At 41.3% G+C, this 27,251-nt stretch overlaps 1 protein-coding gene and 1 long non-coding RNA gene across 3 annotated transcripts in view; one reads left to right on the top strand and one right to left on the bottom strand.

The window, feature by feature from the left end:
- The window catches only part of EPHA3 (EPH receptor A3), a 595,991-nt gene that overhangs the window by 420,902 nt on the left and 147,838 nt on the right, over positions 1 to 27,251 (top strand). For both annotated transcript variants that reach the window (XM_073584429.1, XM_073584428.1), the window contains exons 8-9: positions 19,105 to 19,207; positions 26,153 to 26,220. In XM_073584429.1, the coding sequence (XP_073440530.1) occupies positions 19,105 to 19,207; positions 26,153 to 26,220 (171 nt within the window). The remainder of the gene's footprint in view (positions 1 to 19,104; positions 19,208 to 26,152; positions 26,221 to 27,251) is intronic.
- The window catches only part of LOC141097340 (uncharacterized), a 32,508-nt gene continuing 31,496 nt past the window's right edge, over positions 26,240 to 27,251 (bottom strand). The window contains exon 3 of the long non-coding RNA XR_012233919.1: positions 26,240 to 26,655. This is a non-coding gene — a long non-coding RNA (uncharacterized lncRNA). The remainder of the gene's footprint in view (positions 26,656 to 27,251) is intronic.

The raw sequence follows: 27,251 nt of genomic DNA, 5'->3' as shown, positions 1-27,251 counted from the left end.
GACTGCCCGGGGTCTGTACCGGCCTGCCGGGGGGCTGTGCCGGCCTGCCGGTGGTCTGTGCACCCTGTGGGGGTCTGTACCGGCCTGCCGGGGGGCTGTGCCGGCCTGCCGGTGGTCTGTGCACCCTGTGGGGGTCTGTACCGGCCTGCCGGGGGGCTGTGCCGGCCTGCCGGTGGTCTGTGCACCCTGTGGGGGTCTGTACCGGCCTGCCGGGGGGCTGTGCCGGCCTGCCGGGGGGCTGTGCTGATGTCCGGGGGTCTGTGCAAGCATCGTCCGATGGGACTACAAGTCCCATCGGGCGATGCCTGCTACCATGACAGTGATTGACACATTAGCCAATGATGGGACAGTAGTAGTCCCATCATCCGGCTAATGTGTTAAATGTTAAAAAAAAAAAAAAAAATACTACATACATACTACATGCTACATACATACTACATATATACTACATACATACTACATACATGCTACATACATACTACATGCTACATACATACTACATGCATGCTACATACATACTACATGCATGCTACATACTACATATATACTACATACATACTACATATATACTACATACATACTACATACATGCTACATACATACTGCATGCTACATACATACTACATACATACTACATACATACTACATGCATGCTACATACATACTACATGCATGCTACATACATACTACATGCATGCTACATGCATGCTACATACATACCACATACTACATACATACTACATACTACATATATACTACATGCATGCTACATACATACTACATGCTACATACATACCACATACATACTACATACATGCTACATACTACATACATGCTACATACATACTACATGCCACATACATACCACATACATACTACATACATACTACATACATACTACATGCTACATACATACTACATATATACTACATGCATGCTACATACATACTACATGCTACATACATACCACATACATACTACGTACATGCTACATATATACTACATGCATGCTACATACATACTACATATATACTACATGCATGCTACATACATACTGCATGCTACATGCATGCTACATACATACTACATACATACTACATGCTACATACATACCACATATATACTACATACATACAATACATTCATACAATACATACATAGACATACAGTACATATAACATAGAGTAACATACTTACCAATACTTGTCACATTGTTCCCCGAAGCCATTGTCTTTTCCGGAATAAATATTAACATAACAAACCACAAAAATACTCACCCACGATCCGAAGCAGTCCACGAGTGTGTCCCACGACGATCTTGGGTAGAGAACTGCAGCATCAGATGATGCTGCCGTTCTCTACGGGCTGCAGGAATCCAATGACGGAAGGTAGGTATCCTTCCGCACTGTATTCCTCCGCCACTTAAAAAAAAAAAAAGTCCCTAGTCTCACTTTATGCCATTGCTGCGTGGGAAATTCCCACACAGCAATGGCATAAAGTGAGACTAGGGACTTTTTTTTTTTAAGTGGCGGAGGAATACAGTGCGGAAGGATACCTACCTTCCGTCATTGGATTCCTGCAGCCCGTAGAGAACGGCAGCAACAGCTGATGCTGCAGTTCTCTACCCAAGATCGTCGTGGGACACACTCGTGGACTGCTTCGGATCGTGGGTGAGTATTTTTGTGGTTTGTTATGTTAATATTTATTCCGGAAAAGACAATGGCTTCGGGGAACAATGTGACAAGTATTGGTAAGTATGTTACTCTATGTTATATGTACTGTATGTCTATGTATGTATTGTATGAATGTATTGTATGTATGTAGTATATATGTGGTATGTATGTAGCATGTAGTATGTATGTAGTATGTATGTAGCATGCATGTAGCATGCAGTATGTATGTAGCATGCAGTTAGTATATATGTAGTATGTATGTGGTATGTATGTAGCAAGTAGTATGTATGTAGCATGCATGTAGTATATATGTAGTATGTATGTAGCATGTAGTATGTAGCATGCATGTAGTATGTATGTAGCATGCATGTAGTATGTATGTAGCATGTAGTATGTATGTAGCATGCATGTAGTATGTATGTAGCATGCATGTAGTATGTATATGATATGTATGTAGCATGTAGTATGTATGTAGCATGCATGTAGTATATATGTGTTATGTATGTGGTATGTATGTAGCATGCATGTAGCATGCATGTAGTATGTATGTAGTATGTATGTAGTATATATGTAGTATGTATGTAGCATGTAGTATGTATGTAGCATGCATGTAGTATATATGTAGTATGTATGTAGCATGTAGTATGTATGTAGCATGCATGTAGTATATATGTAGTATGTAGCATGTAGTATGTATGTAGCATGCATGTAGTATATATGTAGTATGTAGCATGTAGTATGTATGTAGCATGCATGTAGTATATATGTGTTATGTATGTAGCATGCATGTAGCATGCATGTAGTATGTATGTAGTATATATGTGGTATGTATGTAGCATGCAGTATGTATGTAGCATGCATGTAGTATACATGTAGTATGTATGTTGCATGTAGTATTTATGTAGTATGAATGTAGCATGTATGTAGTATGTAGTATGAATGTAGCATGTATGTAGTATGCATGTTGTATGTATGTAGCATGTAATTTTTTTATTTTTTATTTTTTTTTTTACATTTAACACATTAGCCGGATGATGGGACTACTACTGTCCCATCATTGGCTAATGTGTCAATCACTGTCATGGTAGCAGGCATCGCCCGATGGGACTTGTAGTCCCATCGGACGATGCCTGCACAGACCCCCGGAGCCTGCACAGCCCCCCGGCAGGCCGGCACAGCCCCCCGGCAGGCCGGCACAGCCCCCCGGAGCCTGCACAGACCACCGGCAGGCCGGCACAGCCCCCCGGCAGGCCGGCACAGCCCCCCGGAGCCTGCACAGACCACCGGCAGGCCGGCACAGACCACCGGAGCCTGCACAGACCCCCTGGCAGGCCGGCACAGCCCCCCGAAAGGCCCGTACAGACCCCAGAGAGGCTGTACAAGGGCAGGAAAGGGTTTTTCTTATTCCGATACCGGAAGTCCCATAGACTTGAATGGGACTTCCGGTATCGGAATCTGCGATACCGATACTTTTTTTAAAGATCGGCCGATACCATCCGATACGATACTTTGAAGTATCGGACGGTATCGCTCAACTCTAATCACAAAGTATTGAGATGAAATTTTGTTTCTGACCAAATACTTATTTTCCACCATAATATGCAAATAAAATGAAAAAAAAAACAGACAATGTGATTTTCTGGATTTTTTTTTCTCAGTTTGTCTCCCATAGTTGAGGTCTACCTATGATGTAAATTACAGACGCCTCTCATCTTTTTAAGTAGTGGAACTTGCACTATTGCTGACTGACTAAATACTTTTTTTCCCCACTGTATATTTGGTCAAACATTTAATCAACTCCCCCATAAAGTGGTGGCGGGAGCTGCTTTTCTTTGGTACGGCTGTGATGTTAGGTGGTATGTTGCTACTCATCACTGCTTTTCCAGATTTGTGTCGGTCTGAAGCGCAGGTGACTTTTTGTGATGATAAGTTTTGTAAGAAACTCGCAGCAGTAAGTCATACTGAACACAGATGTATTTCACACTGCATCAAAGAACTCAGCAGTGGGAGATCTGCAGTGTATACATCACATAGGAGACATAAGACTGGTATATACATAACATAGGAGACACTGAGACTGCGGTATATATATCAAATAAGAGACATCAAGACCTTTATATTTACATTACATAGCAGACACCAAGAATCCCATATACACATCACATAGGGAACATGGGAGTGCAGTATATAAATCATAGAAGATGTGGGGGTATAGACATCACAGAAGATCATAGAACCATAGAATGGCAGAGTTGTGAGGGACCTCCTGGGTCATCTGGTCCAACCTCCTGCTCAAAGCAGGCTTCACTTAATCATCCCAGACAAATGTATGGCCAGCCTCTGTTTGAAGACCTCCATGGAAGGAGAACTCACCACTTCTCGTGACAGCCCGTTCCACTCATTGATCACTCTAACTGTCAAAAAGTTTCATCCCACTGCTTATAGTCTTTCCTTGTGCAAATGAGAATAAAGATGATCCTTCTACAATATGACAGCCTTTGAGATATTTGTAGACAGCTATTAAGTTTCCTCTCAATTTTCTCTTTTGCAAACTAAACATTCCCAAATCCTGCAACCTTTCCTCATAAGACAGGGTTTGCAGACTGGTCACCAGTCTGGTCGCTCTTCTCTGAACTTACTCAAGTTTGTTGATGTTTATTTTAAAATGTGGTACCCAGAACTGGACACAGTATTCCATATGAGGTGTGACCAAAAAGGAGTAGAGGGCAATAATGACTTCTCGTGATCTAGACTGTATGCTTCTGTTAATACATCCCAGAATTGCATTTGCCTTTTTTGCTGCTGCATCACACTGTTGACTCATGTTCAGTTTATGATCTAGTAGTATACCCAAGTCTTTTTCACATGTGCTGTCACTTAGCCCTATTCCTCCTATTCTGTATATGCTTTTTTCATTTATATTGCCCAGATGTAGTACTTTGCATTTTTCCCTGTTAAAAACCATTCTGTTAGTTGCTGCCCACTGCTCCAGTTTATTTAAATCTTTTTGAATCCTCTCTCTCTTCTCTAGTATTAGCTATCCCTCCTAGCTTTGTGTCATCAGCAAATTTAATTAGTTTACCCTGAATTCCTTCATCTAAATCATTGATAAAGATGTTGAACAATACAGGGCCCAGGACAGAGCCCTGTGGTACCCCCCTTGAGACATTATTCCAACTAGATGTGAAGCCATTTACGACCACTCTTTGGGTCCGATCACTAAACCAGTTATGAATCCACCTCAGTTGCCTTGTCCATCCCCTACTTAGTCATTATTTCAATAAGTATGGTGTGAGACACTTTGTCAAATGCTTTGCTGAAGTCAAAATATACTATATCTACAGCATTTCCCTGATATGGGGCTGCGATATAAACATCGCAGGAAATGTGGGGCTGCGGTATAGACATCACAGGAGATATGGGGTTGCAGTATAGACATCACAGGAGATATGGGGCTGTGGCATAGACATCACAGAACATGATAGGCTGTGGCATAGATATCACAGGAGATATGGGACTGTGACATAGACATCACAGGAGATATGGGGCTGTGGCATAGACATCACAGGAGATATGGAGTTGCGGTATAGACATCACAGGAGATATGGGGCTGTGGCATAGACATCACAGAACATGATAGTCTGTGGCATAGACATCACAGGAGATATGGGACTGTGACATCACAGGAGATATGGGGCTGTGACATAGACATCACAGGAGATATGGGGCTGTGGCATAGACATCACAGAACATGATAGGCTGTGGCATAGACATCATAGGAGATATGGGGCTGTGGCATAGACATCACAGAACATGATAGGCTGTGGCATAGACATCACAGGAGATATGGGACTGTGACATCACAGGAGATATGGGGCTGTGGCATAGACATCACAGAACATGATAGGCTGTGGCATAGACATCACAGGAGATATGGGGCTGTGACATAGACATCACAGGAGATATGAGGCTGCGGTATAGACATCACAGGAGATATGGGGCTGTGACATAGACATCACAGGAGATATGAGGCTGCGGTATAGACATCACAGGAGTTATGGGGCTGTGGCATAGATGTCACAGGAGATATGGTGCTCTGGTATAGTCATAACATGGGAGATGGGGCTGCAGCATATACATTCAGGAGATGCTGCGACTGCGGTTTAGACATCAGATGAGACACTTTGGAACTGTAATGTAGCCTCATAGAAGAAGGTGCCGCTGATGTCCTGTTCTGTGGGATTGTAGAGCATTGTGCACTAACTTACGTAATCTTTCATTGCACGTGCCACAGTGTTCAGTAGTGAATGCTGCATGCATGTTCTCTTAGATTAAGAGGAAATTAAAGGGCTGGCAGCTGTCAAAATGCAGCACTGTTGTCCCCAGGAATCTGCCTGGGGGCCAGAGAGAAGGTCATCGAGGGCCGTAAACGGCGCGCGGGCCTAAGGTTCCCCTTATCAAGAATTTTTTTTAAATAAATAATTTTAAAAAAAGACATGGGGCCCCCCCATTTTTTAACAGCCAGCCAAGCTAAAGCAGACAGCTGGGGGTTGGTATTCTCAGGCTGGTAAGGGGCCATGGTTTTTGGACCCAGCCTAAAAATAGCAGCCTGCAGCCGCCGAGAAAAGGCGCATCTGTTACATGCACTAATTGTGAAGCTTTGCCCAGTGCCCTGTGGCAGTGGCAAGTGGAGTTCATATTTGTGGGTTTGATGTCACCTTTGTTTTGTCTGGTGACATCAAGGCCACAGCTTGGTAATGGAGAGGCGTCTATAAGGCACCTATCCATTACTAATCCTATAGTTATATTGTAAGTAAAGATACAGCCAGAATAAAGTCTTTTATTTGAAATAAAAAAATCACGATTTTACTTTTTTATTTAAAAATAACGGACACAGTTATACTCACCCATTCCACTAAAGCTCTCGTCTCCTGTAATAAAACAAAAATAAAATGCGCCTTTTCTGGGCAGCTGCTGGCTGCTATTTTTAGGTTGGGGGTCAATATCCTTGGATCCTTACAAGTCTCAGAATACCAACCAGTCCAATGTGGGGCGACCCCACACCATGTTTGTAAATTATTTAAATAATTTAGAAAAACGGCATGTGAACCCTTCTATTTTTGATAACCAACCTTGCTAAAGCTGACAGCTGAGGGCTGCAGCCTGCAGCTGTCAGTTTTGCCTGGCTGGTTATCAAAAATACAGGGGAACCCATGCTGTTTTTTTTATTTATTTAGCGTTCAAGTGCTGGCTGATGAATACTCTCATCATCTGTGCCTCCTCTTGCTTTATTAGAGGCAGCAGGCATATGCTGATGGGAGTAATAGTCCCATCAGCCAAAACCAGTGACCTATGGTAAACCTTTTGCCTACGATCACAGTTGTGGGCTCATGTTGTCATTTGACAGCGTGATAACCGCGGCTGTCTGACCAGCGGTAATGACACTGTATGTTCGGGCCTCTCATTCAAGTGAATGGGGTCTGGGTTCGGGTATTGTTCTGGTAACTTTTTTAAAGTTGTCTTTTTTTTTTTCCTCAATAACTTTACTTATCCAGATGTTTCAGACACATTAATGCAATGCGACTTTATGAGACCAAATGTAACTTGTTTTTGCATAACTCACTCCAGTCCATTGCCTGGGTTAAGGTTTATTGAGTTTTCAATTTGCTCACATTTTTGCAACTTTTATAAATGATTTGCGACACTTGGTGCTTAAAAGTTGGTGAAAGACTAAATAAAAATCTTTTTTCTTTTTTTCAACAAATTTATGAACTGAATGTGCCATTTTTAGAATTTGGCACAAAAGACATTAGCAAATACCAGAAGTAAATAAAATCCACTAATGATCATTCGGAAAAAATTACAGAGAACAAAATGAGTTTACCATATACCATGAATCTTTAAATTACATGAATAGTAAAATTTACAATAAAATATTTTATAAATCAATTTGATATGTATGGATACACATGATCCACAAGACTACAAATCACATGCTACAAGCATAGTAACGGTATGGAGCACTAGCATTTCTCATTTTCATTAGGCCAGCGGTGGTAAAAGAAAGTCAATATAGCAAACTGCTAATATAATCAATATAAGATGGCCACACTGGCTGACCAAATGACTACAAGCTGTAATAGATATCCACAATTAATGATCCCCACCGCGACAACGATAATAAATATATAAATACATATGAACAAACCGCTACATATATAGAAAATGAAAGGTTAATTACCCATATTAATTTCTTGTGCTGTGACAGCATTCCCCAACGCGCGTTTCGCGAGATATTTTGTTGCTTCCTCAGGGGGCGTGTGCATTTTCTATATATGTAGCGGTTTGTTTAACCACCGCTGGCCTAATGAAAATGAGAAATGCTAGTGAAGAAATTAATATGGGTAATTAACCTTTCATTTTCTATATATGTAGCGGTTTGTTCATATGTATTTATATATTTATTATCGTTGCCACGGTGGGGATCATTAATGAGAAATGCTAGTGCTCCATACCGTTACTATGCTTGTAGCATGTGATTTGTAGTCTTGTGGATCATGTGTATCCATACACATCAAATTGATTTCTAAAATATTTTATTGTAAATTTTACTATTCATGTAATTTAAAGATTGATTCATAATAAATATTTTCATGGTATATGGTAAACTCATTTTGTTCTCCGTAATTTTTTGGATTGCTACTCTGAGTTTGAATATGTGGAATTTGGTTACTTTTGTGCTGATGTTTTTTCATAATGATAAATCGGGTCTAAGAGCCTAGAAAAGCCAAACAGTGCAAATTTTTTAACAAAACCAAATTACAAAAAAATGGTTTTTAGCCCAGTATACATGCATTTAAGTGAAAAAAAATGTTCCAGGAGTGAAGTGTTCAAATCCTTTAATTATATTGTATTGCATTTTTTACGTACCTGTCAGTCAGCATCTAAATTCGACTCCCATATTTGAAAAGGACAGCACCTGGATGCCACATGTAAGATATCCATGCACTATCCATTTGATATGCATGCACGAGCATTAGAATTGGCACGTTTGGTCCCCAAAATTGAACCAAAGTGGGACATGGCTGTGTCTCTTTATTTTACAGATTGATGGTGTGCCTCAAAAAGAAAAAAAAAAAAATAACACATGTGAGAAAGGCCATAGACTGAAATGGGTACTTGCTGTATCTGTATAGTACCTTATGAATGGGGCCCAAGACTTGTCACATCAGTGAGATTTCTACACATATGTAGATGTTGTCAGTAGAGAAGAGTGATCCTGAACTGTAAAGAGAGAGAGTTTGGTCGAACACGACGAACCCGAACATCCACGGGTCCGCTCTTCCCTAGTTATCAGTTATATTTTTTTTCATAAATTTTAAAAGTGTTCCCTTTCAGTAAATGAACATCTCCGGTTGCTAGTTTTTATAACGAAACAAACTATTCTATACTCGCCTTCCCCGGATCCCCCGGCTAATCTCCAGGTTTCTGGCATAGGTTGTGACACCAGCGATCTCAGCGACTCAGCCAGTCTAAATGGTGCGCCCACTCCAGAGTCGCTGAGCTCACTGACTGGCTGCTGCACTGTCGCCATGATATCAGACACCGAAACCATCGGTGGAGACCTAGCCGTGTACAAAAGTACGGTGTGGTTTGTTTCTTTAAAACAATCTACATTCATTTACTGATAGCGAGCAACCTTTTTAATGAATGCAAGGAATTACATTTTTGGTACTTTTTATGTACCTTTTGTATTTTTCTTTTTTTTTTCTTAATTTGTGCTTTTTTATTTTTAAAATTTAAAGTTAATACTGATCAAACATCAGTCATCTTTAATGATGAATTTTCCTTGTTTTACACATTCCTGAAGTGCATGGTGATATTCCGTACAGGTGCGATTTTAAACCCCGCTGCTTACCCCAGAGGTGCAGTGGTGGTTTTATATAATTTTATTGTCATGCACATTTAACAGTCCATTACATCTGAGTACAGTAAAAAGCAAGAGCATACGCCATAAATTCTAAGTGTTTTTCAACAAGCATGTGTCAACATGATAAACGAGATAGGGTGACTCCAAACATTTAATAAAAAAGATAAAGTAACAGGAGATAGAATTGGAAGTGTGACATGATAAAAGCCAGAGAGCGCGGGACCAGCGAGGGATACAATTTTAGTGAAAGTGCTAGGCTGATCTATTTATTTAGGCATTTTCTGATGCTTGTGATCAAGAAATATTTGTCCTACAAATTGTGTTTCTTCTCCTTAGCTGGGGACGAAGCTGTAAATTCACAAAAATGTAGAGATCTCATTTCAGGTAGTAAACAACAATTCTTAAAAATATGCATAAAAGGGGTGTTCCAACCTGGGAAATTCCATGAGTGTTCAGCGATTTTCTATTAAGCTCCCATTTAGGATTCAATCACACAAGTGTAAAACTCCAGATTGAAAGGAGGAGTAGGGCCGAGAACATCAGGAGATCAGGAAGGCTTGGTCAGCCTTCTCAGCTCAGGCGTGGGAGGTGGGAGCCGGCTCCTCTTTGGCAGACCATTAAGTTAGGAGCATGAGTCACTTCAGCTTTTAAACAGATGCACCCGCTCTCTGTATACTGGGTCCTTCCAGACAACATGTGTCAGTGCGGGTCCAGGAAAGGCAGCATCATATAAATCACTTGCGGCCGCGGCGGTGAGACACACATGCGATTATGAATTATAATGGGGGAAATGCATGGGTCCCTCCTGGAGCCTCGAGCCCCAGGCTGTAGCCCAGATTGCCCTCGTTGTAATCTGCCTATAATACTTGATATCTGGGGTTGGACAGTACCGATAAGGATTGGTTGAGGCCTTCACGTCCCTACAAGTGCCAGGGTGAGACTCTTCCTTTGCATCCTCAATATATATCCTTTTTTTATATCATGGATCTTGTTTCATGGATTCTTACTATTAGGCATTTTTCACTAATTAATTCTCTCCTAAAACAGGCAATACCTCATTAATATAACATTCAAAGTGAAGTGTGACAATGTATCTCCTCACCGAAAAAAAGCTGACGCAGTCCTTTTTCCATAAACAATGGTAAAATACAGGCAGACAAGCAATAGCAGTTCAGCACAAGGGCCATTTTACATCTCATATGATGCTTCTTTCATGCAATAGCTGTATTTCTTTTTCTCAGTTCATTTCAATGGTCGTTTCGCATCTCACATGATGCTTCAGCAGGTGCAACCGGAAGAAGCGTCCTTTGACATGCGAAAAGGCTGTCGTGCTGAAGGGGAATGAGGAGGGAGTATGGCTATTACCCTTCTACCAGTAATTTACAATTGTTTATGGAATAAAGACTGAATTAGCTATTGTCGGTGAGTACCTGATTTGTTTCTAAGTATTGGCTTTTGGACTGTGTCTTGCTTCATAAGATATTAAGCTCCATTGAAGGGAGCAATATGTGCAAGACAAGAACAAGAGTGGAGTGACGAATAATTACTTGACTGGTACGCTATGAAATAGGATCAGCATGGCCCCATAGCTGTAGAGCTTCTACTGAGAGCATAATGATTGAAGATCCATATACGGTAATATATGGATGGGTCAAATACATTATGAAAGCGCATTGACAAGCAGCAGTATTTTTCTCAGACTCATTGAAGGTGGTCCCAATAGTTTATATGAACATGAGTTGTCTGGTAGATAGAGTTGAGCCAAACAATTTGATTAAAATTGAAATTGGGCAGAATTTTTGGGAAATTGCTGAACTTGGTGAATCCAAACAATTTGCAATTCACTTCACAGCTTTTGCCATTTTACACATTGCAGAAGATGGCATCAATCAGAAAAGCACAACATGACTTCAGGCAGGTGTACACATAATGGCATTGCATAGCCAACCAGGAAGCCTGTATAAAAGCAGAAGCAAGAAATACAGCAGTCATTTTGTGGTGAATCTGGATAGTAAGAGGACGTCACAGCTTATCCTTAGAAATAAGTTAAGAGAGCAAAAAAATACTGAACAAACTGTACGGATAGTGTGTGCCATCAAAGCAATGAAGAACCCGCAGCCATATATGTTGAGGTCACCTGGATATTACTAGGGTTGATTTTAAGTTAAAGAGCTTGAATTGGGTTGAACACAGTCCACATCTTTTCGAGGCAAAAGAGGGTTTGCAGTATTTTTGATTCAAGGTGAATCAAATCAATCTTTTTTTAAAATGGCAAAGGAAATATATAGCAAAATAATGGAAAATCTCAAAATCTATCGAAGAGTGAAGTCTTTCTTATACAGTCTGCATGCCATATTCTACATAACAGGATGTCTTATAATTAGACAGCCCCAATTATACCACTAAGCCATAATCTTTCCTTAAATGACTCTAATTACCAGAATGACAGATAAAAACATGTAAATGTGACACTTTATCCATGAATATATACGGAAAACCTGTTCTACAATGTTGTGTGCCAAAAAAGGCCCGAGTATTCATCATTAGATAACTATCCGCTGCTTCCTTCCTAACACAACTGTTGAAAAGCCGCAGCTGTAAATGAGCGTAGAAGTGATGCCCTTACACAAACTCATGTAAACATACATTAGAAGTGAAATCCAATATGCCACCCACAGTCACAGTGTTACAGCCATTGAGTACAGCTCTCCACATCCAATTTTTACATGTGTTTTTACATGTGAATTAAAGTCAATTATAGGCTTGTTCTTCGATTGCTGGAATTGGTAGTGACTGTAAATAAAAGTTTAATGCAAACTATGATAACAATACGTTGTGAACTGTACCAAGAACAGACGAGCGATTTGGCAAGTGGACCCGAGCAAAAATAATGTTTAAAATTTTATTACGATGCCAGTAAAGCAGATTTAGCTTTATTTTGGTTCCATTTTACATTATTTTTTCTTTGACTTTAGTCGGTCTTGGTTTAATTTGAAAACTGGGTCTCATTTAATTAGATATAAAGAGATATTGTCATTTTTTTTATTATTTATATACCAAATAGTACTCCATCCAGCACCATAACTAGGCTTTCCAACACCCAGAGCAAAGTTTCATTTTGGAGCCTTAGCACTAGAGATGAGTGGATTGATATTTGGAGGAATGGGTTTGAGTTACATTTCCTGAAATTTGCGGTTTGAGAAGAATTTTAATATTTTAAGATTCAATTTGCGGTTCACAAAAAAAACAATTGCCAGGCACCATTTTCCACACTGCTGAAGCATTAAAAAGCGGGATAATGGCGTTTTACATTGCCCACAGGCGTCCTCATAATGCTTTACACCTAGGAAATGTAGTGGAGTATCATACCTTGTACAGTGGTGGTCAGTACCTGGGTCATCACAGATCAGCGGTGCCCAGTGGAGCACAGTTTGTTCAGCAGAGCCGTTTTCCATCTCTAGAGTCAGTGCGTAAGTCTCTCTCTTCTATAGAGTGTAAGCTCTTATGGTCAGTGGGGTCCTCTGTCTTTTATAGAGTGTAAGCTCTTATGGTCAGTAGGGTTCTCTCTCTCTCCTGTAGAATGTAAGCTTTTATGTTCAGCAAGGTCCTCTCTCTCCTGTAGAGTGTAAGCTCTTATGTTCAGTGAGGTCCTCTCTCTCCTGTAGAGTGTAAGCTCTTATGCTCAGTGAGGTCCTCTCTCTCCTGTAGAGTGTAAGCTCTTATGCTCAGTGAGGTCCTCTCTCTCCTGTAGAGTGTAAGCTCTTATGGTCAGCGGAGTTCTTTCTCTCCTGTAGAGTGTAAACTTTTATGGTCAGCTGGGTTCTCGCTCTCTTCATAAACTCTAATAGTCAGCAAGGTTCCCTCTCTCTGCTGTAGAGTGTAAGCTCTTATGGTCAGCAGGGTTCTCTCTCTTGCTCTTCTGTAGAGGGTAAGCTTCTCTCTTTCCTGTAGAATATAAGCGCTTATAAACAGCAAGGTTCTCTCTCTCTTCTGTAGATTGTAAGTTCATATGGTCAACAGAGTTCTCTCTCTTGCTCTCCTGTAGAGTGTAAGCTCTTATGGCCAGTGGGGTCTTCTCTCTCTTGTAGAGTGTAAGCTCTTATGGCCAGTGGGGTCTTCTCTCTCTTGTAGAGTGTAAGCTCTTATGGCCAGTGGGGTCTTCTCTCTCTTGTAGAGTGTAAGCTCTTATGGTCAGCCGGGTCCCCTATCTCCTGTATAGTGTACGCTCTTATGGTTAGTGGGGTTCGTCTCTCTCTCTCTCTCTCCTCTAGAGTGTAAGCTCTTATGGTCAGCAGGGTCCTCTCTCTCCTGTATAGTGTACGCTCTTATGGTTAGTGGAGTTCGTCTCTCTCTCTCCTCTAGAGTGTAAGCTCTTATGGTCAGTGGGGTTTTCTCTCTCTACTGTAGAGTGTAAGCTCTTATGGTCAGCAGGGTCCTCTCTCTCCTGTATAGTGTACGCTCTTATGATTAGTGGAGTTCGTCTCTCTCTCTCTCCTCTAGAGTGTAAGCTTTTATGGTCAGTGGGGTTTTCTCTCTCCTGTAGAGTGTAAGCTCTTATGGTCAGCAGGGTCCTCTCTCTCCTGTATAGTATATGCTCTTATGGTCAGTGGGGTTCGTTTCTCTCTCTCTCTCCTCTAGAGTGTAAGCTATTATGGTCAGTGGGGTTTTCTCTCTCTACTGTAGAGTGTAAGCTTTTATGGTCAGCAGGTTCCTCTCTCTCCTGTAGAGTGTACGCTCTTGTGGTCAGCAGGGTTCTCTCTCTCCTGTATAGTGTATGCTCTTATGATCAGTGGGGTTCGTCTCTCTCTCCTCTAGAGTGTAAGCTCTTATGGTCAGTGAGGTTTTCTCTCTCTCCTGTAGAATATAAATTCTTATCGTCAGCGAGGTTTTCTCTCTCTCTCCACTTGCATTTTCAGAGCAAGTATAAGCTTTCCAGTATTGAGATTAGCTCAAATTTATTTGCCAAAATAAAATTTTGATGTATGAGTAAATATCTGTTTGTTTGTTCTTATAAATTGCATTAGACTTTTATAGCGAGTACCACATAATTCATGACTACTGCTCTTTCTGGATGTGCCTGTTAATAGCCACCTCCATGTGTTAAGGTTGACTGTCCACAAAGTTGAGACTTCTATCTGTGAGATACTGTATTTATTATGCGCAGGAGTGAACACCGACAGGAGAGTTCCCAGAGCAAGAACAATATATGGGCTCTTTGCAGTCTAATACTTCATCATCATGTTCAATTTCACCTTTTTAGAGGTGGTAGTGGCCCCCTCAGGTCTTGGGCCCCTGTGGCTGCACAGGTTGCATCAATGATATGTCCACCTCTGATTATGTGCATATATGGTGAAATGAGTCAGTTGATTTTAGGAATGTTATAAATACATCCATAGAGGGGACCGATCTGCAGCACCTTCAGGTTATCAACAGTGCCAGAAATTCAGATCAATTCATTCTGGGTCATGTGTAATAATTCAGCAACAGCACATTTAGAGCTGATTATATTTGCTAAATATCCCCTCTAGTTATAACGTCTGTGAATTGCACCTGATATAACGTATTTTCTTTATTACATTCTCACCATCATTTTTGGAATGCCCACAACATTGTCACAATCCTGAGGAAAGAAGTGTTAATTAGTATGTATACGCAACATCTAGTGTTAACACCTCAGCACAAAATAGCATCATTCCCAAGTGCCAAGGAAAATAACCAGCTCATCGATCTCTTCTTATATGGCCTTGTAGTTGTGGTATTCGCAGGTACGCAGGATGCAGTGACGAGACAGAGACGGAGAAAGCTTAAATTCAACTTTTATATAGGGGTTATACAAGTAACTTAACTGGCAAGCTGACAATAGTTGTCCTTGTAGGGATTCAAACAACAATACACACAGATAACACAATATTAACTACCCGGTCGGGGCTGGTAACTGTATGGCCGACTATGAGTCCAGGAACTATAATTAGCTAACGACGAAGTGTCACTTATCCTTCTCTGATGTCCTGCAGAGTGGTTGTCCGGGAGGTGTCTGTTCGGTGTCTCAGCTGCTGGGCCCAGCTGACGAGGAGTTGACGTAAGCTTCTGGCGTTCCTACGCCCAGGTGGAGTGGGGGCACAACTGGCCCCAGGAGAGTCCCTCAGCGTTGGGCCCTCTGGCAGAGGCGAGATGGTGGCGGCCGTGGGCCTGAACGTATAGGCCGCAGCCACGGACTGGAATGGGACAGTGGATGCCGCAGGGCACAGCATCCGGGCCGCAGCCGCAGGCTGGCGTTGTGCAGCGGCGGTCAGGGTTGGGGCCGCGGCGGTCATGGGTGGCAGCGGGCAGGCTGCAGCCACAGTACGGAGCGAGGTAGGGGCGGCCGCGGGTGGCAGCGGGCAGGCCGCAGCTGCTGGCTGGAGTCGGGCAGCGGCAGCCGCGGGTGGCAGCGGACAGACCGCAGCTGCAGGCTGGAGTCGGGCAGCGGGGCCGCGGGTGGCAGTGGACAGGCCGCAGCCACGGTCAGTGTTGGGGCTCCGGCGGTCACGGGTGGCAGCGGGCAGGCCGCAGTCACAATATGGAGCAAGGCAGGGGCGGCCATGGGTGGCAACGGGCAGGCCGCAGCAGCAGGCCGGAGTTGGACAGCGGCGGCCGCGGGTGGCAGCGGACAGGACGCAGCTGCAGGCTGGAGTCAGGCCGCGGGTGGCAGCGGGCAGGCCGCAGCCGCGGTTAGTTTCGGAGCTGCGGCGGTCACGGGTTTCGGTGTCTGGAGTGCGACCGTGGTCGTCAGTTCGGCATCCCCCTGCTGTGCTGCTCAATGCTGTCCTCTCCCTGATACCGGTGAGTCCCCGTCCAATCTCCCTGGTAGGTGCTGGCTTCTTCCGGCTCTCTAGCGCCACCTAGGCTTCTTGCTCTCTCTCCTGCTCTGTCAAGTGCCCCCTGCTGGCGTTCTGCGTTCCTTTTATATCCGCTCCACCCCCACTCTTTCTAGAAATGTCTCTGGTCCATCCCCTAATTATGTCCCCCGAAAACAGTTCTCCTAGGAACCTTGGTGACAACCATCTTGGTTCCGGCCTGCTTACACAGTGGAAACTCTCCCCCCTACATAGTCATAGGCAGATCCTGACTTTACAGAGCTGTTAGCGCCCGTTCCCAGCCAGCGGCAGTACCACTGCGCTTCCAATGCTACAGGGGCAAAGCTGCCGCTTGGGGTACCATCCAGAGCATATAGTTTTGGTTAGTGGCTCAAAGCTTTCTCTGGTCCAATATGTCAGTCAAGCATGAGTTCCCACGCTCACAACATAAGGCTGGGGAGTGGAGCGCTCATAAACAGACAAAGGGGAACCATCCCTTTAATAGCTATGTATACCTATGTATTGAGATGTTAATTTTCATTTCCTGCCTGAATGAAAATTCAGCGAAAAGCTAAACTTTTTTTCTTTTTTTTTTTCTTTTTAAATAATTTTGTCCAGCATGGAAAGTTATGAAGCTTTGAAAACCACTTTATATTGAGATTTGCCTTCGTTAGAGATGAGCGAATATATTTGAGTGAAATTGAATTCTAGTCTAATTTTACAATAATTAGCATTCATCAAAATGCAGACTTTTTTTTTGTAATTCGCTTTTGTAATTTTCTCCATTTCTGTGTTCTGTAGCGGGCCATCAGAAGGTTAAAAAATAATAATTTCTCCATCCCCTCCACTCGTCACCATCATCGTCTGATCTTCGACGCATCTTCTTATCACCGCCGCTCACAATAGGCTTGGATTTCTGGCTCTGAAGTCAGGGATGGTTCTGCACACACTTGCATAAGGTTGTGATGTCATGACGTTGTATCCTTTTGTGCACTTGCAAAGAACCATCACTGGTCTCATCAGAACTAGAATCCGAGCGTGATCGGTGGAGCATCAGAATATGTGACAGGAACCAGTCAGGTGACGATCAAGAGCGGAATGGCCGGGGAGGTGAGCGGAGAGGTGAGTATAAGCATTTTTCTATTTTTTATATGATTTTTCTGAATAGATCCCAGTGCATAATAAGGGACATTAAATAAATGGAGAATAACTCGTTTGTGAGTTGAGTTTCCAAGGAAAATCTGTGCGAACAGGGGAATTTGAGTTTTGCCTGATTTACTATTTTCAAGACATTATAAAAAATTAATGTAAGTGGATTCCAAACCCTTGATTTTCCACAGTCTGTTTCCCTACCTTTAGCTGCATTAATATCAGAAAGTACTCATTTAGAGTACTGATGATGGTAGTGAAAGGGTCAGCAACTATGTCTGATTAACTCTGGGGGATAAGCTTCTTCAGGAGGAGGTTCTGATAAACTGAACACTCAGAGGAGGAGACAGGGGCTGACCCATCACTGCCATCATCTGTACTCCAAATGATTACACTCTGATATTAATGCAGCCAACTGCCAGAAAATTGATCGTGGAAAAGCAAAGTTTTGGCAGCCACTTACATGCATTTTTTAATGAAATGAAGATAAATCCCCTCATAAAATGATTTACAAAGTTTGAATCTGGACAAAATTATTTGAAAAAAATGAAAGTTTAGTTACTCTTTAAGGATTTTTTTGCTAAATTGTCCTTATTAAAAATGGTCCAACAACAAAGTTACTGTACAGTTCTTCATATAACAAGCTGGTCTGCAAAATCTGACATGGATCCAAAAGAACGTTTCTGTTTCTGACATCTCGCTTTGCTTTAAAGTCCGTCAGTGCTATCAGAGATAGCAGAAGGGAAGAGAGGTGTTTGTACACTGTGGATCAGATTGGAGAGAGGGAGGAAAGCAGTCGAGTTTTTAGGGAGGGTGGTTCACTCAGGGTTTAGATAGGAAGGAGTGCACATGATCTTTCTTGAGCTGTGGAAGGGGTGATAATTTCACAAATGAAGTTGTGCTCATACATGAGAGCTAGTGAAGAAAGCAGGACCTAGAACACACAGACCTTACATGTCTTACTGTGATAGACTTATTCATATGAGAAAAATCCGAAACTAGGAGCAGCTTAGAAACTGCTTATCAAGAGCTCTGAAAATAGATGAAGGTTACAGGCTGAAATGTATTGAACATTTGTAACTAGATATAACTGCTACCATATGTAAAAAATATTTTTTTTTTACATGTCATACATAGGTGTTCATATCTTGGAATTTTAGAAAAATAGCGATTTATGGTGTATTCCTAGCATATAACCTATCAAATAACCTGGAGCTATAGAGGAAAACAGACAAGGGACCTGCCATAAATATTAATCCGGGTTCTTTAGCTCAACAAATGTTTTTATAAATAGACCCCATTGGATGCAATTGTTCTGTCTGGTCAGACTACAAAGGTTGAGTCATTATGGTTTATTGCGATACATAGGAGGGCGCTTTATGATAATTTCATTGGAAGGAATGTTTGTATTAATGAATGTCACAGCTTGTAATGCCACTAACGGGATTATCATGTGTAGAAAGATCAGTCATTTCTGATGAGTTAACGCTTTTCTTTTATTCTTTCACTGTTCCAGCTTTCTCCATCTCCAGTGAGAATAGCCAAGTGGTAATGATTGGCATCTCAGCGGCGATAGTAATTATCCTGCTCACCGTGGTTGTTTACATCCTTATAGGAAGGTGAGTGCTGACTGTTCTTCATACCATACTCACCAGTGCAAATGTATAGAGAAAATATACTTTATATACATAATATAAATATACATATAACTAAATATACATGCATTCATACATATAGATATACAGACATACAATCACCACCATTGATTGCAAGGTAGACTTAGATTAATAAATTCAAACATCAGCATGTTCTATCAATTAAAAAGTGGCACGTTACGAAAAAAGCTAATTCAAAGATGTCAACCAATATGGCTGCCCTCCTTCATGTCTGCAAAAATGACTGCTTTGGCAAAAAAGAAATATGTCAATATGTCAATATTTCTGTTGATGTCATCTTTTAGAAACGTTGTTCCTTATGTTACATTAGCAATAAATCATCACACCTGATGAAGCACGTTGAGTGAAACGCACATCGGGTATTCTTCCTTTATGTATCTGTCTGTTTTCAATGAGCCCATGTATTTCTTTCTGTATTTTGAGTGTCGGCGCGCCTCTTTGCCTTTCCTGGTTGTGGCTGACATCGGTTGTACTTTATTATTGACATTTTTGTCAGCCACTGGTGTCAATTCTTTGATATTTATTTCATCTATTTATCTTTGTTTTGTACATTTGCTCATCTGCGTTGTGTCATTTGTGAGGTTTTCTAGCTGCCCTGCCCTTTTTCCTGGACTCCTTGAATTTCAATTTTAATGTTTTCATCTATTTTTCAATAAAGTTATTCACTTTTACATTGGTATATGATAGTTGTCTTGCTTCTTCTGTTAGGATCTCTATGATATGCTAATGTGACCTTTTTTAGTTATAAAAAAGCAAACTGAGTAACAGCCCTTTCCGGCGTCCACCGCTCACCCAGTCTCTATTGTTTGTTTGCACCGATGATTTCAGTGACTTTTCCTGTGTAGATTGCAGCATCCTCTGAGCTCACTGATTGGCTGCAAAGCTGTCAACATGATGTGACCACTGCAGCCAAACAACAAAGACTGAGGCGGACAGCTGGATATAGACAGGGAAAGTGTACGTCGTACTCAGTTTTTATACCTAATGCATATACACAAAATTTAAAGAGCTATAAATTTTTCTCCTCATTCGGTGGTATCTTTTTTGGAATACATTGGGCCTAATTTGTATTTTATTTTATACTCTTTTTTTATGAGGGCTAGGAAAAACAAACAATTTGGATTGGCCTTGGCTTTTTATAATTTATTCTTTATATTTATGTCATTTATTTATTTTCATTTTCTTCACGCAGTTTGCTCTCCCATTTCAACATTTAAATACTTTTATAAATTTAATTTTAACTGTAACTGGGTCTGATATATTAGCCCTAGTTACAGAGGTAATCAAGTTTGCAAATATCAAGGATAACTGGGTCCCCTAGAATCCTGCAGCTCCTGCTCCTTCCTTAAACTCAACAATCAAATGATCACTGGGTCTGGAGGAGGAATCACTATCAGCCCTTCCTATATTCCATACAGCGTGCTTATTCAGCATTGTGTAGACAGTGGTTGGGTAGACAGAAATGGTAATAAACTCTCTCTGCCTTCTCTATGGGGAGTCTGGCTTTTGTCTGAGGGCCGACTCCCCACTCCTGTAGATGTATGATCATGTTTTAGATCTTCGCTGCACAGTGTAATGCAGACCACCCAGACATTTAAAATCTAGACGTAGTTAGAGTAAAAAATAATTTTTTGGGACCCGTAATATGTCCAAATGAGCTTATGCCAGAATATGCAAGAAGTTTACTCATCCATCTAAATTGATCTTCAACTCATGGCTCTTAACATCCAACAGCTATCTGTATACATCTGCATAGCCAAGTGTTGGAGACCGTTGGGTAGACCGTTACTATATGAAGCCATCTTGTAGCATAAACTGAATTCAGAACTAGTATTAGACCATAAACAAGAATACAATAAAACAATAAAATGTCGTTGCTGATTTGTTTTATTTTCCACCTTATTGTAGAATTTTCTTCCTGTTAACATAATCATGTCGTGTTTTGTGAGCTGTTTGCTGTTTTCTGTAGCTGTATTTCACACCTTATTAAATAAGATTGCCTGAGATTTGACCTGTGTATGCCTGATTAAGTTTACTATCTCATGCGCAATGTTATTTCTATTAAAGCCAGGTGTGACATCTTAGGCACTTATGAGAACCATGGGCCGTACCGGCTGATTATGTGTAAACTACGCTATGCAAGTGGCTTTTCAAGCCCTGCAGGATTAGATTTCATAACCACATGGACCTGACGTTTCCCTTGTGTTTCTATTAAATTGTTCAAGATCTCATTCTTCAAATTTGTCAAGCTCAATGCACACGTGTTTTCCTGTAGATTAATGCAACATTTTAGATTTTAAGGTCTCGTGCTCTTTGATCTACACTTTTTTTAGGAGTAGTAAACTGATTTGCTATTTTGGGTTTTGGATTGCTTGATATACAGTTTTGACTGTTGATTTTTTTTTAATCTTTTCTCATGAGGCAGTCATGGTAGAAATAGAAGTAGATAGAGAGAACCTATGAGATCCTTAGTCGTTATGACCCAGCATGCTGGATAGATAATGGGGAACTATATGTGTACCTCAATGATAATAGCCAGGGTTCCCAAAGCGGCTGTTGTAGTAATGAGCATTTTCTTGAATCCCAGCACGTTACATCTGAATGCGTTTAAAAAAGTGTTAGATCCTTAGGTACCTGACCCGTGAATTAAGCTAAATGCCTCCCCTTATTATAAGGAGCCACTTTAGAATTTTGGCACTTACTGCGTATAATGTTGCTGTTTGTTTCTTCCGAGACCTTTGTGAAAAGTAGATTAATTATTATGTGAGTATAAATTTCTCTTGTGGTCAGTCCGCGGCCGCCCAGTCTCCACGTGCTGCTGTACGGGTGCCAAAAAAAGTTGTGTGCATTGAGATACTTTCCTCTAGATACCGCCGTATCTATAAGGGCTCATACTTATTTGTGAGAAAAGCGGACAAATGCAATCCGATAAAAAATCGGATAGGACTCTGACCAATGTTATTCAGTGGATTACATCTTATCTGCGATTTTTTTGTACTTAGAAAATCTCGGAGTATCTCGAAAGAGACTCACCAATACAAGTCAATGGGTGCGAGCAAAAAATCGCACAGCGCTCGGACCATGCGAGTGCTGTCCGATTTTTACACACTGATCTCCTTTGAAAAGTCAGCAATTCATGTGCCGTGTACTGTAAAATCACTTTGGGACCCAAGAAAGAATAGAAAGATTGCATACAGTGTATACACGTAGAATAGATAGATATATAGATGTCAGTGACATATACAATTAGAACAGTGTGTGTGCAGCTCACTGTGCATGTATTTAATTATTAAAAGATTATTTTTCTGAAAAAAATGGCATGGGCGCCTGCTTAATTTCCTTAACCAGCAGATGGAAAGCTGACGGCTGGGGGCCGATATTTATAGCCTGGGAAAGGGGTAATACCCATGGAGCTTCCTAGGCTATTAATATCAGCACACAGCTGTATGCTTAGCCTTCACTGGCTAATAAAATGGGGGACCCCCCAAAAAAATGACATAGGATCCCCTATAATTTGTAACCAGCAAAAGCTTGGCAGACAGCTGTCTGCTGATATTAATAGCCTATGAAGTGGCCATGGATATTGCCTACCCCAGGCTTAAAACATCAGCTCTCAGCTGCCCCAGAAAAGGCACATCTATAAAATGTGCCAATTCTGGCACTTAGCTTCGGTTTTCCCACTTGCCCTGATGTGGTGACAAGTGGGGTAATAAAGTGCTTTAATTGAAAGAATGACACAGACTGCTTTAATAAATTTTAATTAAACCATACTTACACCATTGTCCCCTGCAAGAGAATTAAAATAACAGACCACAGTATTCCTCACCTGTCCTCTGAGAAGAGAAGATGATAGCAGAGCTAGACCTGTTGTGGGACAAATGGATTATCATCTTCTCAGTGGACAGATGAGGAATATTGTTATTTTATTTTTTTTGCAGGGGACAATGGTGTTGATATTAATAAGCTGATATTAATAGCCTGGGAAGCTCCATGGGTATTAACCCCTTCCCAGGCTATAAACTTCTGCCCCCAGCTGTCGGCTTTCCCTCTGCTGGTCAAGAAAATTACGCGGGAGCCCACGTGCTGTGATTTTCCTGTACGCGGCTGCTGAGTTGACAGCTTTTTATCTATCTATGTATGTATTTTTTTACTTCCACCATTTATTATGCATACTGGTAAATTGCATCACTTTGCGAAGACCACCGGCTTAAAGGACCACTTTCAATGCAACCTTCATTAGTCATCATCAATCTCTCGATCTATTTATCTATCATCTATCTATCATCTATCTATATGTTTTCAAGAATATTTCCTTTGAAAACGATGGGTAAATGACAGAAAATTGCTATATTTAAAAGCTCATGTTAAAATCTTATTGCAATCGGATAGCAATCACACTTCATTAGGATGTAAATTGGATGCTAGGTGTGAAAAATCAGGTTGTACCTGCACGGCATTCATCCGATTTTTCGGACCCGATATCGGAATGTTTTTTTCCACACATATGGGTAAAAGCCCTAAGTCAATCTCTCCTTCCTAAACTATATTCCAAAGTGGATCCTGGTTGGGTCACCATGTGGATCCTGGTTGGGTCACCACGTGGATCCTGGTTGGGTCACCATGTGGGAGTCTTAATCAGGCACCAAAGAAATAAAAGGCAGGCTAATGACTCAATCAATTGACTTTTGTGAATGGAAGATCTTTCAGTACAAGGACTGGTTACATTTAAGACTTTAATGGATGTTCCTGGACGAAAAGATTGATAGTCTGCAATTAGGCTGTATTTACACTTGTGAACGACTGTTCTTAAAATCTTTCGTTTCACAATTATCTTGCAGTGTAAACAGGCGCTGATCACCTGATGAATGCGCATGACACCTGTTCAACGGGTAAAATGATCTTTTGCGTAGCATAAAAAAAATCGTTCTCAGCTGTGCTTCGCCACTGGAGGGAAGCAAATCAGCCTATGCACAGTGAAAGTTCTACTATAGATCCACTACAGATTGCTTGTCGTTTACTTTGGCCTGAATGTGTAAACAGGCTGTTAAACGACCACCGATCGGTAAAGGTTTATCAATCAGTGGCGTTTAGTAGCACCTGTCATTCGGTGTACACAGAACAAAGGGGCTGTGAATATCTCAGTGCCCGAACATCTTTATTTTAATCGACAAGGTTTCTGTGGGCTGATGAGTCTCAAGGTCTAGTAACACTACACAATTATCGTGACCGAGATTTTCTAACAACATTCATTTTAAGACAATTGTTAAGTCTAAACAAGGTGCCAATCATCTGAAGAATTAGCAAAATGTTCATTTGTGAAGTGAAATGATCTTTATGGCTGCACAAAAGATGCTCATTGTCAGCAGCACATCTTCCTGCGTAAACCAGCACCGTGCTGCTGAGAACAGTGGCAGCCTACATGCGCTGATCCACTTATTACCGATCGTTCAATGTGCAGCTGAAGCTCGTTCAGCCAGTGTGAACAGGTTATTAAATGACCTCCGAGTGGCAAACATATTGCATCCTGCAGTGTGAATGCAGTCTTAGACACCTAGAGGAGATTTGTTTTAATTAGATGCATTTAAATTTGGCTTAAAATCATTTTTGCAATGGAGTTTAATTAAAAATTGTGCTCCATTTGCCTGGGTTCTATATTTATTACTGACTGCAGAATGAGTCATCTGAGAATCCATCAGTGAGCTTGTTCTGAAAGTAGAGTTTTCTATTTTGTGAACTCCTCTCCGGTGAATTATGGCCTCAGAAGTGAGCTTAATTTTTATGTGGTCATAAATCAGCTGAGAAGAGTTCAGAAGGGAAATAAAAGTTACAAATTCTCCAGTCAGAGAAAGCTCACAGACAGATACTCATTCTGCAGCAAGCAGCAGACAGGACAACACAGAAAGCAAACTGTGAAAAACGTAAGAAATTCCAGTGCAAAAATAATTTTTAGTACAAAATACATGCATTTAAACAAAAAAAAAAAAAAGCCTCCACCTGTGTCTATATCTTTTAAAGGAAATCTGTCATCAGGTTTCACCATGTAATCCGACAGCACCATGACTGAGATCCTAATTACAGCGATGTGTCACGTAGTTTACTGGGTGCAGTACTTACGTTGGAGTCACAGTTTTCTCTGCTGCAGATCTAGCAGAGCCCAGTTGTTGAGTTGTGTATAACCCCGACAACATCACAACTTTCTGTGTACATTGTATAGTGACAGAGAGCTGCTAATCAGTGCTGGGGGCGTGGTTGGACTAGGAGGCACGAGGCAGCTAGTCCTGTAATGATAATCTCCTGCTGATAAAACACTGATTCTATTCATAGAATCAGTCTGATTCTATAAAACCGCAAATCACAGCCCGGTAAGTGACACATCACTGGAATCAAGGTCTCTGCCTCTACATCGTGATGGTCTAAAATTACATAGCAAAAACCTGCTGACAGATTCCCTGTAAGGCTGGGGCCACAGTAAAATTGTAATCATGCATCAATAATGAAATACTTTGTAGAAAAATATATTTGCTGCTAAGGAAAAGCTGAAAATGCTAAGAAAAATGGATTGCAATAAATAGAAGTAAAGATATGACATAGTAATAAGGAATATTAGTAATATGATTCGGTCTCAGGTCAGCATTTCATGCCTAGATTCTTGGTATAGGTGAGCAGACTTTGTTTTTTCCCTTGTGCGTTAGACTCGTAAGTAATGTATGTAGCAGTTTTTGGCCAGGTCTTATCCAGCCCTTAATTGGCCTCTCCTGCCACTTAATGACCTGCCACCACTTACACAGCGGAGCCGGTCCCTTAACAATACAGTTGCTATCTTATCACAAGGTAAATATGTTTTCCTGCATCATTGAGGAAATGAATGTTTGTGTTTTGCTCTTGTAGGTTCTGTGGATACAATAAATCAGTGCACAGCCCCGACGAAAAAAGACTTCACTTTGGAAATGGTCACTGTAAGTAACGTGATTTATAAGTTCCATTTACCAGCGATTATGTGGGAACAAGGCCTTCACATTTGTATTCCCTTAGCCGTGTCTGTAGCGTGGAGCCATGTGGGCCGAGGACGCACTGTAACATTACTGCATACAGCATGTGACACCTATTGGTGGCTTCACTTACTGCAGCGCCATACTGTGCCGTGCCCGCGTTATCCGCTCCATCACAAGTGCTATTGACAATATCTCGTTAACGTTTATTAAAATACAGATTGAGGTTAAAAAGGAAATATAATTTCAATTAAGGGATTTTAGGTATCGTGACCAATCATATAGAGAGATCATAGGATGAAATTGATTCTGTAACCAAGGAGCTTTGATACATCATATATTCTCTTGCAAAGTTGAAACCGTGGCAGAAGTCTTCTTTAGGAGACCAGTCTTTTCATTGACCTGTATTAAAGAATGTGAAACATAGCATCTTTTACTGGGTGCACAACCATTGACCATAAGCCTGCTCTGGTCTCACCTCATTAAGTTAGAGCAGATACCTTCTTTTACCCGCACACAGTTTGGTCTTTTTTGTGGCAAATTACCAATGTGAAATCTGGACAATAAAGAAGCAAGACAGAAGAAGACAACTTCGAAATATTGTGCTGGAGAAGGATGTTCTCAACACCATGGATAGCAAGAAGAACAAACAAATCATTTTTGGAACCAATCAAGCCAGACATGTCACTGGAAGCAAGGATCACCAAGGTATGACTCACCTACTTTGGACACATAATACGAAGAGAGCAATCACTGGGGAAGGACCTCATGGTTGGAACAATAGAAGGAACAAGGCGAAGAGGAAGATCGCAACCCAATGGCTTGATACAATGAAGAGAACGACGGAGAAGATCCTGGTGGACTTATCTAGGCTTGCATAAGATCAATCTTCCTACAGGGCATTTGTCCATCAAGTCATCATGGTTCGATATCGAGCCAAAGGCTGTTAAAGAAAAAGAAACCTTGCACCCTGGGCACAACCGGGTATTGTATTGTAT

Source organism: Dendrobates tinctorius, unplaced genomic scaffold (genome assembly GCF_039654945.1).
Source record: "Dendrobates tinctorius isolate UK_male_01 unplaced genomic scaffold, ASM3965494v1 ptg000084l, whole genome shotgun sequence".
Classification (NCBI taxonomy): domain Eukaryota; kingdom Metazoa; phylum Chordata; class Amphibia; order Anura; family Dendrobatidae; genus Dendrobates; species Dendrobates tinctorius.
This window is presented reverse-complemented; position numbering and strand designations above follow the sequence as displayed.